The sequence below is a fragment of the Lissotriton vulgaris genome, chromosome 3_1, assembly GCF_964263255.1.
Source record: "Lissotriton vulgaris chromosome 3_1, aLisVul1.2, whole genome shotgun sequence".
In the NCBI taxonomy this organism is placed as follows: Eukaryota; Metazoa; Chordata; class Amphibia; order Caudata; family Salamandridae; genus Lissotriton; species Lissotriton vulgaris.
Genome location: NC_141689.1, coordinates 869,711,763 through 869,730,565, shown reverse-complemented (window position 1 = coordinate 869,730,565; position 18,803 = coordinate 869,711,763). Strand labels below are relative to the sequence as shown.

At 43.9% G+C, this 18,803-nt stretch overlaps 1 protein-coding gene across 1 annotated transcript in view; it reads left to right on the top strand.

Moving 5' to 3' along the window:
• AOPEP (aminopeptidase O (putative)) overlaps nucleotides 1-18,803 on the top strand; it is a 1,575,581-nt gene that overhangs the window by 285,576 nt on the left and 1,271,202 nt on the right. The window contains exon 5 of the mRNA XM_086961188.1: nucleotides 9,154-9,402. Within this exon, the coding sequence (XP_086817314.1) occupies nucleotides 9,154-9,402 (249 nt within the window). The remainder of the gene's footprint in view (nucleotides 1-9,153; nucleotides 9,403-18,803) is intronic.

Genomic DNA, 18,803 nt, shown 5'->3' with positions numbered 1-18,803 from the left:
TTTTTTGAGAGCAAGAACCAGGAACTCAGAGGACAAGCTGATGCTAAACTGGCTCCCTGTTAGATAAGGACAAGGGTAATCGAAATAATCATAAGATAAGCGATCCAAAATAATCAATTGCAGTGATGAAGAAAACTCCGACAGGTCATCTTAACAGTCCATACTTTCTGCTGACTGCTCATTCATGCATGAAGATAAAGTACATGGTTGGTAGAGTTCTGAAGAATGGTTACATCAGTGCACATGCACATATAAGTAATGCTTCAAAAGATTGATATAAACGGAATATCAACAACAAAATACTGTTCTTAAAAAATATTGTATCCTGAATATCGACTACCACAATGTTGTGGAAGAAAGCATATATAGTTAAGCATGGATTTATTATTTTTGACGCTATGTATATATATGTATATATATATATATATATATATATATATATATATATATATATATATATATATATATATATATATGAAAACCAACGCCCACTCCAACAGAATGAGCCCGACATGTGCTGACTTCTCACCAGGATTTATTCTGCAGAAAATAAAGATAAAGCACCGTCCAGGAAACGCCAGGCAGACGCGTTTCTAGCGAGTGTGTTAGCTTTCTTCAGTGCCGGTTCCTGTTTCCTCTCAGAGCCTCGCACCTGGGGATACTTGCAGTGTCCTGAGCAGTCTCTGGCCACGCTTTTTAAAGAGATAGTTCCTCCCCGCCTCTGCTCACAGCTGCGGTACCTCCTGTGAAGGTGTTGAAACCAGGAGCACGCTGGGACACCGAGTCCAATGTGACAGCTGATACAGTGAAAAGCCGCCAAACGCCCAGTGGCTTGTCTCGATGTCACCGCATCCTTCCAATTCAGCCACAGGGTTATTTTCTGCAGTACCTGGCAAGGCCCCTGCAGACACGCTGCAGCCTCCTTCCCCGAAATAATGATCCACAGCCAAATACCGCAAAACCACTCGGGGGGGTGAAGCGCTTGTAGTTTTATACGCGGACCAAAGGTTGCTGCCTTTGCGCTTCACTCCAGATCAGGAGGGCATGCCGGTTGACCAGTACACAGCAAACTGGTCTTTGATATGAAAACCAACGCCCACTCCAACAGAATGAGCCCGACATGTGCTGACTTCTCACCAGGATTTATTCTGCAGAAAATAAAGATAAAGCACCGTCCAGGAAACGCCAGGCAGACGCGTTTCTAGCGAGTGTGTTAGCTTTCTTCAGTGCCGGTTCCTGTTTCCTCTCAGAGCCTCGCACCTGGGGATACTTGCAGTGTCCTGAGCAGTCTCTGGCCACGCTTTTTAAAGAGATAGTTCCTCCCCGCCTCTGCTCACAGCTGCGGTACCTCCTGTGAAGGTGTTGAAACCAGGAGCACGCTGGGACACCGAGTCCAATGTGACAGCTGATACAGTGAAAAGCCGCCAAACGCCCAGTGGCTTGTCTCGATGTCACCGCATCCTTCCAATTCAGCCACAGGGTTATTTTCTGCAGTACCTGGCAAGGCCCCTGCAGACACGCTGCAGCCTCCTTCCCCGAAATAATGATCCACAGCCAAATACCGCAAAACCACTCGGGGGGGGGTGAAGCGCTTGTAGTTTTATACGCGGACCAAAGGTTGCTGCCTTTGCGCTTCACTCCAGATCAGGAGGGCATGCCGGTTGACCAGTACACAGCAAACTGGTCTTTGATATGAAAACCAACGCCCACTCCAACAGAATGAGCCCGACATGTGCTGACTTCTCACCAGGATTTATTCTGCAGAAAATAAAGATAAAGCACCGTCCAAGAAACGCCAGGCAGACGCGTTTCTAGCGAGTGTGTTAGCTTTCTTCAGTGCCGGTTCCTGTTTCCTCTCAGAGCCTCGCACCTGGGGATACTTGCAGTGTCCTGAGCAGTCTCTGGCCACGCTTTTTAAAGAGATAGTTCCTCCCCGCCTCTGCTCACAGCTGCGGTACCTCCTGTGAAGGTGTTGAAACCCGGAGCACGCTGGGACACCGAGTCCAATGTGACAGCTGATACAGTGAAAAGCCGCCAAACGCCCAGTGGCTTGTCTCGATGTCACCGCATCCTTCCAATTCAGCCACAGGGTTATTTTCTGCAGTACCTGGCAAGGCCCCTGCAGACACGCTGCAGCCTCCTTCCCCGAAATAATGATCCACAGCCAAATACCGCAAAACCACTCGGGGGGTGAAGCGCTTGTAGTTTTATACGCGGACCAAAGGTTGCTGCCTTTGCGCTTCACTCCAGATCAGGAGGGCATGCCGGTTGACCAGTACACAGCAAACTGGTCTTTGATATGAAAACCAACGCCCACTCCAACAGAATGAGCCCGACATGTGCTGACTTCTCACCAGGATTTATTCTGCAGAAAATAAAGATAAAGCACCGTCCAGGAAACGCCAGGCAGACGCGTTTCTAGCGAGTGTGTTAGCTTTCTTCAGTGCCGGTTCCTGTTTCCTCTCAGAGCCTCGCACCTGGGGATACTTGCAGTGTCCTGAGCAGTCTCTGGCCACGCTTTTTAAAGAGATAGTTCCTCCCCGCCTCTGCTCACAGCTGCGGTACCTCCTGTGAAGGTGTTGAAACCAGGAGCACGCTGGGACACCGAGTCCAATGTGACAGCTGATACAGTGAAAAGCCGCCAAACGCCCAGTGGCTTGTCTCGATGTCACCGCATCCTTCCAATTCAGCCACAGGGTTATTTTCTGCAGTACCTGGCAAGGCCCCTGCAGACACGCTGCAGCCTCCTTCCCCGAAATAATGATCCACAGCCAAATACCGCAAAACCACTCGGGGGGGTGAAGCGCTTGTAGTTTTATACGCGGACCAAAGGTTGCTGCCTTTGCGCTTCACTCCAGATCAGGAGGGCATGCCGGTTGACCAGTACACAGCAAACTGGTCTTTGATATGAAAACCAACGCCCACTCCAACAGAATGAGCCCGACATGTGCTGACTTCTCACCAGGATTTATTCTGCAGAAAATAAAGATAAAGCGCCGTCCAGGAAACGCCAGGCAGACGCGTTTCTAGCGAGTGTGTTAGCTTTCTTCAGTGCCGGTTCCTGTTTCCTCTCAGAGCCTCGCACCTGGGGATACTTGCAGTGTCCTGAGCAGTCTCTGGCCACGCTTTTTAAAGAGATAGTTCCTCCCCGCCTCTGCTCACAGCTGCGGTACCTCCTGTGAAGGTGTTGAAACCAGGAGCACGCTGGGACACCGAGTCCAATGTGACAGCTGATACATATATATATATGTGTGTGTGTGTGTGTGTATATCGTTTCAGTTGAGCCTTACTTGCTGTCACGTTCTATAAGGTTGTGTACAAAACAAGCAAGGCACAGCTACAAAAGGCTTCACAAATGTTAGTGTTAAGCAGCCAAGTAATCAGCTAGATCCTGTAAGAAAAATGAGAGGAGGTGAGCCACTTTGGTCGCTCCCTGCCTATAGCAGCTCACCTAAGAGCAGGAACTTCTGCATCAACTTAATCTGGAATTCCACGGTTTTACCTTTCTGAGTGCTGCAGTATCCCAACCACCCTACCTTGTGTTCATTAGCATCAGCCATGTTAGTTTTATGTCAAGGTAAGTAAAGGTGGGATTTATCTTTTTTGATGCAATCATTGTCTCCATTTCTCCCTCTTTATGGGGGACTATAGATCTGAGAACTTTTCCTAAGGAGTCGGTGTTGGACCTTGAAATTTCCAAGCACAGGTTTTGTTGATTAATTGTCAACTTGGCCTTCAGTGTCCTCTGCTCTTCCTTTATTTCCATGCTCTACAGACACAGTCCCCTGATCCATTCTGGGTGAATCTACAAAACACCTCCTTACTGATGTGATATTGTTTTGCAAGTGTGTAATGTCTGTTGAAACTGATTTTTGAGTTTTAAGGATTGTAATGCATAGAGTCATAATCGATGAATTAATGATGTATTTTAAACAAGTTTACACGGTCATTTAGAAATGTAGTTAATACTGTGAAGTAGTTATGCCACATTTTCATATGAGACACCATTTATTTTACCATGGATGCGGTTTTAAGTGTTATGCTTATTCCCCCTCTCAATAATTGTCCTGCTGCAAACCATCTACACTCTCGCTTGTGCGGAACATCAAGAAAATAACGTCAGTGATTCAAAATTGAACTGTTGTGTTGGGAAGTGTGTATTGTGAATGAATCTTGTATGGTGTACCCAAAGTATCATATTCAAGGACTTCCCTACAGATTCCGCTGAAGACTTGTTGATTTTATGAGCCATTGTTTGAGAAATGATTCATTTTGGGTTGATCATTTCTGGAGGGCAGTTGCAGAGAGAGTAGGTGGAAGATTTCTCCTACCTTAAGGAATACGTTAGTGTTAACGTTTTAATATATCACATTGCAGTTTCTGATTCGCCAGTGCAACCCTTACAATTATCATTCCATGCTAAATTGGCAGAATCTATTAATAGAATATTTGATTTGTGTATAAAAGATCGTAGGCTTCAGAATTGTGGGTTTAATTTTGCTAATTTTTCACTGAGTATCATTCCATTTAGGGCTGCTGCTGGGTGAAGTTTTATGTTTCCCCTGAGACTTGTTTAGTTGCATTAGATTTCTCTAACATGAATTCTGTCAGCACTCTTTATGAGTTTGACTGTCCGTGTTTGTCTAAATTTGACTAATTAGGGATAAGTTTTATGATTTTGTATTTCTGTAATTAAATGAATGACTGTATTTGTAGAGCGCGAACAATTACTGAAAAGTGTGTGTCCCGGCGCTGCCACAAAAACAGGGAAGACGGAAAAAACAGGTAAGAGTGTGTTATTGGCTGAACAAATAGGTGTTTTAGGGATTTGCAAAAAAGCAGATTCGGTTTCCATGCTTCTAAGCTGAAGAGGGAGGTGGTTCCAGATTTTGGCAGTACACACTAGGAAGGAGGTTCCACCACGTCTAGTTTTTTTGAAGCAGAAGATTGCTATAGGATAGGCCTTACTGGAACGTAGGTATCTGCTGGGCTCGTTCTCGATGATTCGTTTCTTCAATTAGCTAGGGCTGGTGTTGTTCAGGGAGGGCCCGGGATGTGAAAGTGAGTGCTTTAAAGGTGATCCTTTTGCTGATTGGGAGCCTGTGCAATTTGGCGAGGAAGGGTGAAGTGGGGGTGCCGTTTCGCAGATAGAAGAGAAAGCACGCTGCTGTGTTTTAGACCACTTGCAGTCGCCGGATTAGGAATGCGGATAGACCCAGGTACAAGACGCTCGTCCAGTCCAGCCTGGAGAGAGAATCGAGGCTCGAACTACAGTTCTGCAGGCCTCCCAATGGAGAAAGGGAAGGAATTTCCTGAGAGCCTTGAGTATCCATGTACCATTTCTGTGGACTGAGAGGATCTGTGCCTTGAAAGATAGGTCATTGTCAAAGGTGACTCCCAGGTTCCTGGCTACCAAAGTAGGCTGAGGGGGCATGAAGGGGGATTGAGCCTTCATGGCATTTTCATGCATTTTACTCTGTGCCACAGTTCCTAATATTTCTGTCATTTATTTTTGCCTCATTTGTGATATATTTTGTTTTACTCTGCTAAAATGCATGTTCCTTTCACGAGGAGTGCAGTCTCAGACCATTAGTTCTAGTGGAGATTTGTACGCTGAATCAATTTGATAAGAATGGTGGTGTTCAAAATATTGTGATTCAGATGATTATTGGGGTTCGGCTCTAGCAGTTTTATATGTCACTCACAGGTCTACTTTAAACAAAACACATTTCTTATTTACCCTGGCCTTTGGGAATTTTAACACACTGCCATATTTCCACTACAATTGAACACCCATTGAGAAGCCTCGGAGCAGGAACATTGTATGGTGCACCAGAAAGCACTGCTGGTAACAAGTAACCAAGGCACTTATATAAGATTTTTGTGCATTTATGTTTTGTGGAATATTAGCAAAGTGCAACATGTGGGTTAAAACTTGATTACACACATATATATTGATTTAGTGCTGCTTCTTTTGGAACAAATTTTCTATGATGTGTAGAATTGTGTTTTCCCAACTAGGCCTCAATTGGGGCCTAGCATCCATATTTTCCAAAATGGATGTCACTCTTCTTAGTACTATTCTTTTCCCCCTCCCACACATCTTACTGTCTGTCATTTCTGCAGCTTGTAGTCAAGAAGAATATTATTTGTTAATTTCCTTTCTCATTGCTTGATTAACTATCCCTGGCTCAGTCACAAACTGTAACCACAATTCAAGGTCCTTTCATTAGTGCACTGTACCCTATTCATTCATAATACATTCATAATAGGTTGCTGTTGTTCATATATTTAGTTTGTACCACCATCTGCGGATGATGTTAGCATGGAGCATTTAGAATAATTATTCATGTAGTGGGCTAGTGCTTAGGCATTTTGGCAATATGACGTTTTTTTAAACTGCTCTGATTTGCTATGAATGCTACATTTTCGATCATTTTAGACATATTGCCTCATAAAATCGAGGTTTAACAGGGTCTCTGATTCATCTAATTGTGGGCATTCTGAGTGAGGTAAATTTAGGGGTGTCAAGATTGCAGAGTTTCTTGCGCCCACACAGAAGCAGATGTCAAGCTCTTCGTCAACGCTTTGTCCGATTTTTATACCATAAGACGGTGACTATGGAATTCCGTTTGTGGGCGGCACCCTGTTCCAGAGGCACAGCAATATTGTCGTAATTGCTACTAATTTCTCTGGGACTTCAGCCAGAACCTTTTTTTCAGCAAAGTCAAATGATTTGTAATATTGTGAGCTCTTTTGCCCTCTTGACCATACTTTCACTCCTGTCACTGCCAGCTGTATTCGTTCAGCTCTATTAAGCAGTGGACCACAGCCACATACTGCCCAGCATTGTTACTGAATACTGTCTATCACTTGGCTAGCCATCTTTGGAGCGTAGGATTTCTACAGCTTAGGCCCAACCTAGTTCTGGTTCTATTAAATGAGAGAACTTGCTACCTTATATCAGGTTTGAGGTCCATCAAATTATCATCCCAGAAGTCATCTCTTGTGTTGGACTTTATGAGGTTTTCATTGATTATGTACATGGCTTCCTGATGAAGGCGTACAGTCGAAAGGCGCGTAGGACACAGATTTTCAAGAGCCATGCCAGAAATGAATGTCCTCTGTATATAATGAAGTGAATATTTAGTAATTATGTGCATGTTTTGATAAAAAATTAATTATTGTAAACATCTTCATCTCAAAGATATTCGTTATTGACACTGTGTATAATGTATTTGATAATGGGTCAATATAAGAATTGATTTTTGAATCTTTTTTACTAGATCACAAGTGCAAAATTTAATATAGAGGACAATATGTATTTTCTTTTAATGTGTACATTCTGTAAAAATTATTTGTAGCAATAAAAATAATAAGTAATATTTTTGATACCATTTGAACAGAGGTTGCATGTATATGTTCATGACATGTAATATCTAGGTCCACGAATATTTTCAACTTTCCTAAATTGTGATATTTACATTTAAGCTCTTCGTTGTGGCCTGCCATTGAATTATCACAATTTGGTGAGTCAGAAAACCTTTCAGTTTTCCTCATTGTTCAAAGTGAGTGAGGTAATGTCCTGCAGCCACCCTGCTTCTTGGCTAGACCGCCAGAAGTTCTTCTTGTGCCGCATCTCCCTTCTTCAACCCACAGTAGTACCAGAATCTGGGGAAGACAGACACTCAACACGTACCGTCACCCACAGACCTGATCATATGCCTTTTATCCATTCTTTCGATGTAAGAAATTCTATAGAATAATAATTTTTGTGTTTTATTTTCTTACATTTTTTAGTCCTTTAGGCCTCCTTTAGGCTCGAAGAGGCATTTGTTGGCAAGCTACTTTATGGGTGGTGGGTACTTCTTCTGCAAAAAAAGGCAGAAAGATGAAATTAGTTTATGTCATGCCAGTGAAAATAAATATGGCACTGTAAAAGACAAGAGATTAATACATTTATTGATTGCCCCTCTCCTTCCTACCTCAACAATGGCAATGTGAACCACTCAAGGCTATGCCTCTTGTAAACTATGGCCTCCCCCAGACTCAACAATGGTAGAAATAGCAAATTAGACCATATCCATCTGCTTTTATGCTTGTCCTGATTCACAAAGAAACTTGGAACATTACAGGCAGAGGTCTCTGTTCCATTTTGATGTAGTTTTCAGATTTTCTGGGAATCGTTTCCCAAGAGTACATCTTTAAAGCTGTGCACCTGGTGTTTCCAGGCAGATTTCTGGGAAGTTCATATAAGATTCCAAGCAGAGAACTCTTTTAAAAGGGAACAAAATCCCCTTTTTTCACCAGAAAAATATGTTTCCCTTTTAGAAACCTTATCCCATCCAAATCTGGTGGGGACCCGTTACCCACACTTGAAAGGGATTTATGCTTGCCCTTGGCTGGAGTAAAGATATGGCCCTTTTTAGCGTGAAAAAAGGGGAATGGGAGGAGTTTGTGAATGGTCACAAATGTACATATTTGTAGACGTGCATGAACTTCGAAGGTTAACCACACCCATTTTCCTACAATTTAAGTGATATTTTCAGGACCAGAGAACTTCACTCTCTTAGCAGAGATCTATGCACATGTAAACGGGTTTACGACTGCCAGGAATCTCTTTGAGAATTTCTGGCAGAAAGAAGTAAGGTAAATTCTGTCATAAACGTATGTTTATGTTCAAATTTACATTTGTCCAAATTTGCATTTGTGAATTGGGCCCTTGAGAAACTAGTGTATGTAATAAGAAAAAACAAACTACACAGAGCCCATTAAACTCTTAAATATGCCAAATCTTTCCTTTAGTACTTCTGTGTTCATTTATTTCAACTAGTTGATCAACCTTTTTCCTGTCATCCTTGTTTTGATTCTTGGTGCCAATTCCAGGGCAAACCAGAATATTTTCAAAGCATTGATATCCGATTTGGCTTGGTTTGTTCGTAAATTATTAAATCAATCTTTTTCGATTAAAGTCCAGCATATTATTCATATATTTTATGGGACTCATCTCATTTATGTTCACAAATTGCGGGTAGTTTACATTGGGCAGAAGGCTGTATTGAATAGATTACCCAAATGATATGCTTAGCAGTATTTAAATATATATACATTTCTAACGTGTTTTTAATCCACCCATTGTACTTGATGTTTCAGATCGTCTAAAGGAGACTGTGCTCACATGCAATACCCCTGCCGCCTCAGCAGCCCAGCAGCAGAAGCCCAAGTGGTCATTCCTCATCGGCTGTATGCCCCACAGGGCCTTTTAAATCGCTGCAGAGAAATTATCCTTCCACTCATACCTCAGTGCCTCTCAGCTGCTCATGATACCCTGGGAACTCACCCATTTTCCAGGCTTGATGTACTGATCGTTCCTTCCAACTTTTCCAGTCTGGGAATGGCAAGGTACAGTTGATGATTTTGACAAGATTTTATTATTTTATTTTTCTCTTTGAAGTACTAGATGGAATAATGAATCTTATAAACCCCTTATAATGATAAGCAAATGATGTCTACTTTTTATTTGTGGCTAAAAAATGATTATTTTTGTTGTAATTTTTTCCCAAAATAATAGTGAGTCCTGGCTCATGACTGATTTTCCCATGAGTCATATGTTCTTCACCAAGATTTGTACTGCAACATTCATGAGTTACCTAGTAAAGAAGTTGATTGGAAGTAATAAGGGATTCAGTGGGTTAAATGGCTGACATGGCAAAAGTGTCTGTTTTGATAACTTTTTTACTGCCAAACTTTATCTACATTTAAAAAAAAAAGTATTTACCTTTCAGTCCAGAGTGACAACAGAAAATATAATACTTAGAATGTTATTGGCAACAAAAATGTTTCCTGTTAGATTATTCTTGAAAGAAACTTTTTCTGCACATCATATTTAATATTAGAAAGCCATACTGATAGGTGTGCCTTTCAAATTTTTTCTTATTTTTATATGATTTGGTGTGTTATTTGTAGAATCTCATAGAATACCTTACATTGAAGGTAAGTCCTCATACTCTGCTATCACTCACTACTACAGACGTTTACGTTTTAAATGCTCCATTGAAAAGTAACTGAAATACTGCATTTCAGAAGCATCAACAAGGTAAAGGTTGAGGGTTATATTGATATTTGCTAGCAGGAGAAGAATCAACAACCTTTTACAAATTGTAAAGGTTTTCTTACCTTGTAACAGCAAAATCCTCGTACTAACATAAATTTTGTTATGGTGGCTGATTTTAAGGGGTGTAGTGAAAGTGCCACTTTTGTAGTCTGGCACCTTTCTGATGACCTCCAACTACCACCATTTTAATTGATTTTAGTGTGGTCCTTAATGCAGCATGGTCCTGCATTTGCCTGCTTCTCTTCTGTTCTGTAATCTTGCTGTCTTTCAGTGGGAGCTGTTACTGAGTGGACCGGTCTTGCCAAGAGCAGAGCGTGTGGGATGTGCATTTGAAGGTGTGCAGGAATGTGTGTAGATTGGTGAGAATTATGAGTTCTTACTATTGGCTTTGACCATTCTGTTTTCTGACTTTACCTTGCTTCATGGCAGTGCTGACTATTGCCTTTGACATACTCTAATATCATCTTGCTTTTCAATTCCATCTTGCTTTGGGCCTTTCTGTCCTGCACAAAGCTGCAGAGCTGAAGAGGGCATGTTTTACTTTCACTTGTTTTCTGCACTCTGTGTGCTAGTAGAAACCGGTTCTTATCGGAGGAATGTACAGGCTCCTTCTCGAAGTCATAGCAAAGGCCTGATCAACCGATGCTGTGTCCTTGGCACGGAGTGGTACGGAATCTGATGCGAAAAGGAGGCGAGGCTTGCTAGAAGCTTCGACCAATCTCTCCACTTGTATTAAAAGGGGGAGCCTCCACTGGTCTGGTGGAAGTGAAAGTTTGGGAGTTTGGATTCCGAGTGAAGGCCGACATGTCTATCTCAGATTGAACCCTAATTGATGAGCTCTGATCCCCTGCTGTGTGAAGACTTCCTCCAGCCAGAAGTGGGCAGTGTATGCATCAGGTGATGTATTGAGTTTTGTGATTATTGCCATTGTGATGTGAGCCAGTGGCTCTGATCGTTTGAGGTGTTTTCTTTGTGGTGTGGGAGGTGCACATCCAGCGTGATCCTCTACTCTGTATATATATATCTTTCTGATCTCTTGCAGGACGTCCAATGTATCTTATCTTATATCAGTTATTGATTGTTTATTAATCAGTATTATAGTTTGCTCAGTTATTGATTCATGCCTTTAGATTACATATATTTGAATCTAATGCATTTGGTATCTGAGACAGCCTTTGTTTAGAGAGTATTATGTAATAAACCCCAAGCCGTATTCTAAAAGTGATAGTCTTTGCATTTTGCTAAATAAAACTCCTTTTCAAAAGGTGCTGTTTGTTTTGTGTTGTAGTCTTGCTGTGCTAGGGGTGGTAAGACATGCTTAAAAGTGTATATTATTCAAAGGTGTAATGATATATTTGCCTTGCAGGTGGGAGTGCAGTGATTGGGTATGGCTTATTGGTGAGAAGCCACATTCAAAACAAGGGGGAACAGTAGGATGGATTGGTAAATTGTTAGAAAATGCAAAAAGATTACTTTAACATGGAATAGACAAAACGCTTTTTATTTTAAAAGAATTGGTTTCAAGATTGGCAATGATGTAGTTTCAAGAGGTCTGGTCTGTTAACTTCAAAAGTCGCCTAGAGTTCATTTTATTTCTATATATGTATATCTGTGAGCATATAATTTAAATCTGTGTATTCGACAACTGTACATTAGAAGAACAGTTTGGCAAATAATTTGAGGGTACATCTGTCTTCCAGTTTCACAGGCTTGAAAACTTCCCAGTGGTTAAGGCATGGCTAGAAATTGCTCTTACTCTAGATTATGCCACAAAATTAAAACCAGATACGTAAATAGATACCACTGTATTGACAGGCAGAGCTGAACTTAGTCTGCAAAACAAATCCATTCAACTCTGAAATGCCACCCGATCAATGATGTGAAAATAAAAAGGCCTATTGCTTAGTAAGAGCGCAAAATGGTAAATCAGTGTGAATTCAGATTGGAAGATTCATCATTTTATGTATTCGAGTTCAGTAGAAACCAGCACTAGCAGACCCATCCAAGTTGCATAAAAGATAAGTCACCATGGTATCCTCAGTAGTTGTGTTTTTGGACCACAGGCGCCCCACTAAAGAATGCCAATATGTATGATGATAAGATTGGTTGGGTAGATAATCACAACACCCACCTTCAGGGAGTTATGAAACATGGCAGTGGGGACCAATACATTTGCAAAGCAGTGAGAAGAATGAAGATGGGTAAACTGACTCAGATAGATATTTGATGTGTGATTTTAGCCTGCAAAAAATATGTTTGATGGAGCTTTTGAACAATCTCCACCAATATCCTATATGGTGTATCATGTGATTGTGTTTCAAGGCCTACGGAGTAGCTTCATGCAGAAGAATAAGATAAAGCCTGGAAAAAATGTAAGAAAAGCAGTCAAAATCTATATGTAGAAGGAAGACAGGTGGGTACGTTTGTGTGTACAATGTTACAATGGAAAACATCTGAGAGTGTTGACCCACAGCCAAAAAATATTTCTGGAAAGATACTCTGAGTTTAGGTTCTTATGTCAAAGGATAAAGTTTGAAAAGCTAAGGCCCCCCAAACCAAACGGGGGCGTTGACAGAAGTAGTTAGGCTAGAGAACATGTATGATTGCAACACCAGATGCATAGTAAATTGCTTTTGCCCTATTTGCTTTAGAATGCACAGAGTATGCACTAACTATAGTTCAAAACATGGCATGAAGCTTAGCCTTTAAATAGACCTCTTTCTTTCATCTAGGTTATTTACACTTTTGGTTTAGAGTCAGAGAAAGGACAGGTAAACGATTAAATGGTTTTCACCCAATTATAACAATGGCAGAAGGTGGGTTGATTAGGATAGTTTGTAGATCCGGAGAAGGGGTCCTTTAGCCAGGCTGTCTGGAAAAAAAATCTTTCCGACATATTTCTTGTTTGACAATCAACAATGCAGAAAGCTGGAGAATAAGGTTCACTACATACACACAAACACCTACACACAGAATAACAATTGTAGAATTCGAAGTGTTTCTACTTACCGGGCAATTCATCGGGACCATGCTTCTTGCCTCCAGCTTTCTGCCAACTCTGCCAGCATTGTCCTGCACCATTCCCGTCCATGAGCGCGGACCCCCCTGGAATTACATCTCCCAAGGGGCATTGTGCTCTAGCGGGAGAAGCTGCGATTTGCAGAGCCAGTGGGACTTTAAAGGTCCGTGGGGGCTCCCGCACCCTTGCGTGTTTCTACTTACTGGGCAATTCATCTGGAACATACTTCTTGCCTCCAGCTTCCTGCTAACTCTGCCAGCATTGTCCTGCGCCATTCCCATCCACAAGCGCGGACCCACCTGCAACTACAACTTCCAGGGGGCATTGCGCTCTCACGAGAGAAGCCGCGATTTGCAGCGCCAGTGGGACTTAAAAGGTCCATGGGGGCTCCCGCGGCGCGGGACACCCTTGCGTGTTTTTACTTACCGGGCAATTAATCTGGAACCTACTTCTTGCCTCCAGCTTCCTGTCAACTCTGCCAGCATTGTCCTGCGCAATTCCCATCCACAAGCGCGGACCCCCCTGGAAGTACAACTCCCAGGGGACATTGCGCTCTCGCGGGAGAAGCCGCGATTTGCAGCGCCAGCGGGACTTTAAAGGTCTGTGGGTGCTCCCGCTGCGCGGGACACCCTTACATGTTTCTACTTACCGGGCAATTCATCTGGGATCTGCTTCTTGCCTCCAGCTTCCTGCCAACTCTGCCAGCATTGTCCTGCGCCATTCCCGTCCACGAGCGCGTGTGGTGGTGGGCCTCAGCAAGGCCTACCAGTGCTAGGGGTTCGCCCTTCTCTGCACAAGTCTTCAGACCAATAGGATAGAAGTTGGCACAGAAAATGGAATAGAAAATACAACGTTTATTAACCTCATGAGGTGGAACTACATTCACACAACACCCTTCGGCAATGTATGAAGTTTCACACTGAATGGAAGGAGCTTTGTCCTTTTATACCCACACAGGGGCTCAAAAGAAGGCGGTACAAGAACAAGAAGTAGGTTTTAGGCACATTTAACGTCATACAGATATGCACAGTCAACAAGTGGGAAGAGCTAACAGTTGCTAATTCTGGTGAACACATCCTGACATTTACAGACTAACAGCAGCTGCATGGACAGCTGCAAGCTCAGCTGAGCTTGTGCAAAGTGGAAGAGGCTAAATATAACCTGTCTCTTGGCAGATTTCAAGAGCAGACAACAGCAAGGTAGGACAGAGCATATGGCATACACGTGGTATCACATGGCAAACAAAATGGCTGCCAGAAATACAAAATGGATTCCGCAAAACGGACAAGATAGCCTCTAAATACAGGATCGCTTCTGCTAATGCTAACCCAATCATTGGCAAATTATAACACGCGGACCCCCCTGGAACTACAACTCCCAGGGGGCATTGCGCTCTCGTGGGAGAAGCAGCAATTTGCAGCGTCAGCTGGACTTTAAAGGTCCGTGGGGGCTCCAGCGGCGCGGGACTCCCTTGTGTGTTTCTACTTACCAGGCAATTCATCTGGGACCTGCTTCTTGCCTCCAGTTTCCTGCCAACTCTGCCAGCATTGTCCTGCGCCATTCCCGTCCACGAGCGCGGACCCCCCTGGAACTACAACTCCCAGAGGGCATTGCGCTCTTGTGGAAGAAGCCGTGATTTGCAGCCCCAGCTGGACTTTAAAGGTTTGTGGAGGCTCCCGTGGCGCGGGACGACCTTGCGTGTTTCTACTTACCGGGCTTTTCATCTGGGACCTGCTTCTTGCCTCCAGCTTCCTGCCAACTCTGCCAGCATTGTCCTGCGCCATTCCCGTCCATGAGCGCGGACCCCCCCGGAACTACAACTCCCAGGGGGCATTGCGCTCTCGCGGCAGAAGCCGCGATTTGCAGCATCAGCAGGACTTTAAAGGTCCGTGGGGGCTCCCGCGGCGCGAGGCGCGCGCTGGCTCGCCCGGGCAAAGCCCGGGCCCCTCCTTGCCCGTCAAGGGCCGGATAACGCCAGGCTGGGCTCAGTCTCTTGGCCCTCATTTGCAGGTCACAGAATGGGTGAGCCCGTCCTGTGACCTGACTCTTGTTTTGTTGATTTGCTGAGTGGGTGGTTTGCAGAGGTGTGCTGTAGCCTCTCCAGCGGAGTTAATTTTATATTTTAGGGAGCTTGGTATTGTATTAGTGTTTGGGTTTTTCGTTTTTACCAGGTGCAGGGAGGCATATCCAGAGTACCCATTATGGGAAGAAGGCAGACCCAAGTATGCCAAGAGGGGGCGAGGGTTGCAACTAGGGCTAATGTTACTACAATGGATGACTTCCTGATAAGAGCTGCTTCTATCATCGATAGGGAAATTGAATTAGTAAATATGCGTTTGTCTAGATCGCCCTCTAAAGGTGTACTGTCTCTTATGGGGGGGGGGGCATTACTTCATCAAAGGAAACCACCACTGATTCCCTGAGTACCCTATCTTCCCCTGGGTTGTGCAATAATGCCCATATCATAGTAGTTCCATCACATACGCAGGGTTCTCCCCCTCTGGCACCCCGTAGAGTACTTTCTCCCACAGTAATTGTTGCAAATAAGGAGAGCGGTGCGTCAGCTCCAACATTGGGGTCTAAGGGTTCTGATGCCACCTTGAGCCGTGTGCCTCGGGAAGCACCCGGTAACGCGGGCCCTTTAGGAAACATTAGGGGGGCCCTCAGTTCTAGTGGGAGTGCTAAAAGGAAGTCTAAGCCAATAGATAGGCAGGCTAAAAAAATGACATTAAATGCACCCTCCAAACTGGTCATCAAAAATAGGGCAGGTCCTCCTCTATTGGATATTACAGTTAACCAGGATATGTTGGAGGCCTTTAAATCCGCCATGATGTGTATGTTGAACGAGAGGCTAAGTCCCATTGTGGACAAATTGAACCATATTGAGAAGATCCTGGTAGAACAAAATAAGCATTCAGTGTCCTCGCATATCTCTAATTCAGTGCCTTCAAATTTGAATATCGTCACTATGACGCCATGCCCTATTCCTCGACCTGTAGAAGCTGCAGTCTGCCATCCTCCCAAAAGTACACAACACTGCAGAGCAAATGTGGTTGCAAATGACTTAGGTAGGCTAGCTGACCCTGTGAGTGTTAGATCAGATACCATTGGGGATCGGCCAATTACTGGGCATGGACAGGCTATTCAGATGACAGGTAGAGATCCCTGGCTGATCACCAGGGACCACCTATCGCTGCCAATCAGAACTTAGCAGTTGTCGATCTTCCACCGCAATCTGTGTCCCTGGTAGTGATTCTGAGAAATGTCCCGTCACTCCCTCATGGATCACAGAAAAATGTTATACAACTTACAAACAAGGGAACCCATTGGTTATCAAGTAACACCTCCATGGGACCAATGGTGGAACGTAACATCATTATGGTGCGCCGAGTGGGGTGGATAGGGAGCTCAAGGAAACAGAAAGGGGCGACTGTATTATTTAAATTTTTAATAGCAGTCACCTTGTGGATCGAATCCTTCGGGATGTCTACCTTAATTCCACCTATAGAGATTATGGTATAAAGGCTCTTCCTCTGGGTTTCTTCTACAATGTCGACCCCAGAAGTCGGTTGAATTCAAATTTGCATTTTAATGGACCAACTCATAGATTTTCTGTGGTAATGGGGCGGGTCCTTCTTTAAATTTTGGAGGTGTAGGGTGACTTGATGGGCAAGGGCCGTTTCCCTGGCTGGAGCTCTCAAATAGATTCTCAGCCCTCTCTAGGCTGGAAGAGTGTGACTGACTACATTTGAGGCCTGAGGCAGAAGGAGAGTTATCCCAACGGCAGGAGGACCATTGCCCAACCATCCAAGATATTATGCCTGGTGGTATAGAGGAGTTAGGGAGGTTTAGCCTCCAGCAGAAGGCATCCCTAACGGTAGGCGCCCCCGTGAAGCAGCCTTATTTGGAAACATATAATGTTCTGTCGTGGAATATTGCAGGCTTGGCAGGGAAAATCCAGGACCCTGAATGGCTGCAGTTCATCAGGCAGTTTTCTGTGATTTGTCTACAGGAGACATGGCTGGTTGACTGCGACCTATCGATGGAGGGATACAAAGCCTTTTTTGTCCCTGCATTACCGTCGGTGCATGGTAGAGCTAGTGGTGGCTTGGCCATATTTATAGCATTGTCAGTAACCTGCAAGATCCAGCAACTCCCTTTTTTTAACAAAGACATCCAAGTAATCATCGTGAAAAAAGGAAAGAACAGCCTGGGAATCATTAATTTTTATAATACCTTGGCCTTACAGGGGGAGTGTAAAATTTCCCAGTTAAGCACCCTTCTAAGGAAGATGTGTGGTTCTGTTGCAAACAGCCTTATGGTAATGGGAGATTTTAACATCCACCATTGTGGTGATCGGGCAACTACTTGCATCAAAGAGCTGGGGTGTACAAGGATGCGGGGATTTCATTTTGAGCACTCCGTACAGGAGGATGCCCTTAGCAGTTTGCTTAATCTTTTTGATCTGCTTCCATTAATGGCTTTTGTCTGCTCTGCCTAGTAAACAGCTTGTACCCTCGTTCAAATTTTGGTATAAGGGCTCTTTTATTGACCATATCTTGATCTCAGCTGGTTTACAGAGTAACATACAAAGGTTTGCAATTCTAGAAAGTGCATTTAGTGATCATAATCCCATCTGTGCACTTCTGGGGGGGCTGTTGTCGAGCCAAGACAGGGTCCCGGCGACTGGTTGGATGAGACCCACAGATGGAAGACGCAGAATAAAGTGATCACAGGTCACCCCAGATTTATTTTACAATGAGGTGAAAGCTAAATGCGCAGGCGAGATTGCATCTTGTGTGTCTCCTGACACCTGCCCTGGGGGAGTCCTTAACGCTTTTGAGGGTATTATCTCCAAGGTAGGGATTTTGTTAAGTGCTCCATCCCACAGACCATCGCCATCATCACCTAGATGGTTTGACGCCTCCTGTTCTAAGGCTGCAAGACTCTTAAAGGAAGCCGTAAAAACAATACCTAGAGACCAACCTCTGATCAGTGCCCAACGTCTTATATATAAGCAGGCACTGGCTAGAAGGAAAAGGAAATTGAAGGAGGAAACCTGGCGTGAACTACTGGAGCCTAGTACCCTAGCGAATAGTTCTAGATTTTGGGGCATTATTAACCACCCCCTATTCAAGAAGTCAAGGGATAGAGAAATGGGCACAAACATAACCGAGGATGAATGGGTGGCACATTTTACAACTATCTTTAAGGGTGTGATGGAATCTGGACAACCCAGAGCTAGGGCCAACATGCTTGCCCCGATAATATTTGATCAGAAAGAGGTGGAGTTGGGCATATCTGGTAATAAAGCCCCAGGTCTGGATGGTATCCCTCCAGACCTTTTTAAATCTAATCCTCATTTTAGGCACCGGTCCTGGTGGCTGTGATTAACGCGGCGGCCAGGGTCGGCTGTCCGGAGTCTTGGGAAATTTCAACAATTATTCCGGTTTTCAAGAAGGGGGACCGTAATAGCACTTTGTGCTATAGGCCGATCTCCCTCCTTGATTCTGTGCTCAAGGTTGTTGGTGGGGCAATTTTGAAAAGATTAGCCTCTTGGGTGGAGGAGAATGTGATAATTGCAGACATTCAATATGGGTTCCACTTGGGGCACTCCTGTTTAGCTCAGTGCCTTAATTTATACTTGATTCTGGGGAAGTACACAATCGC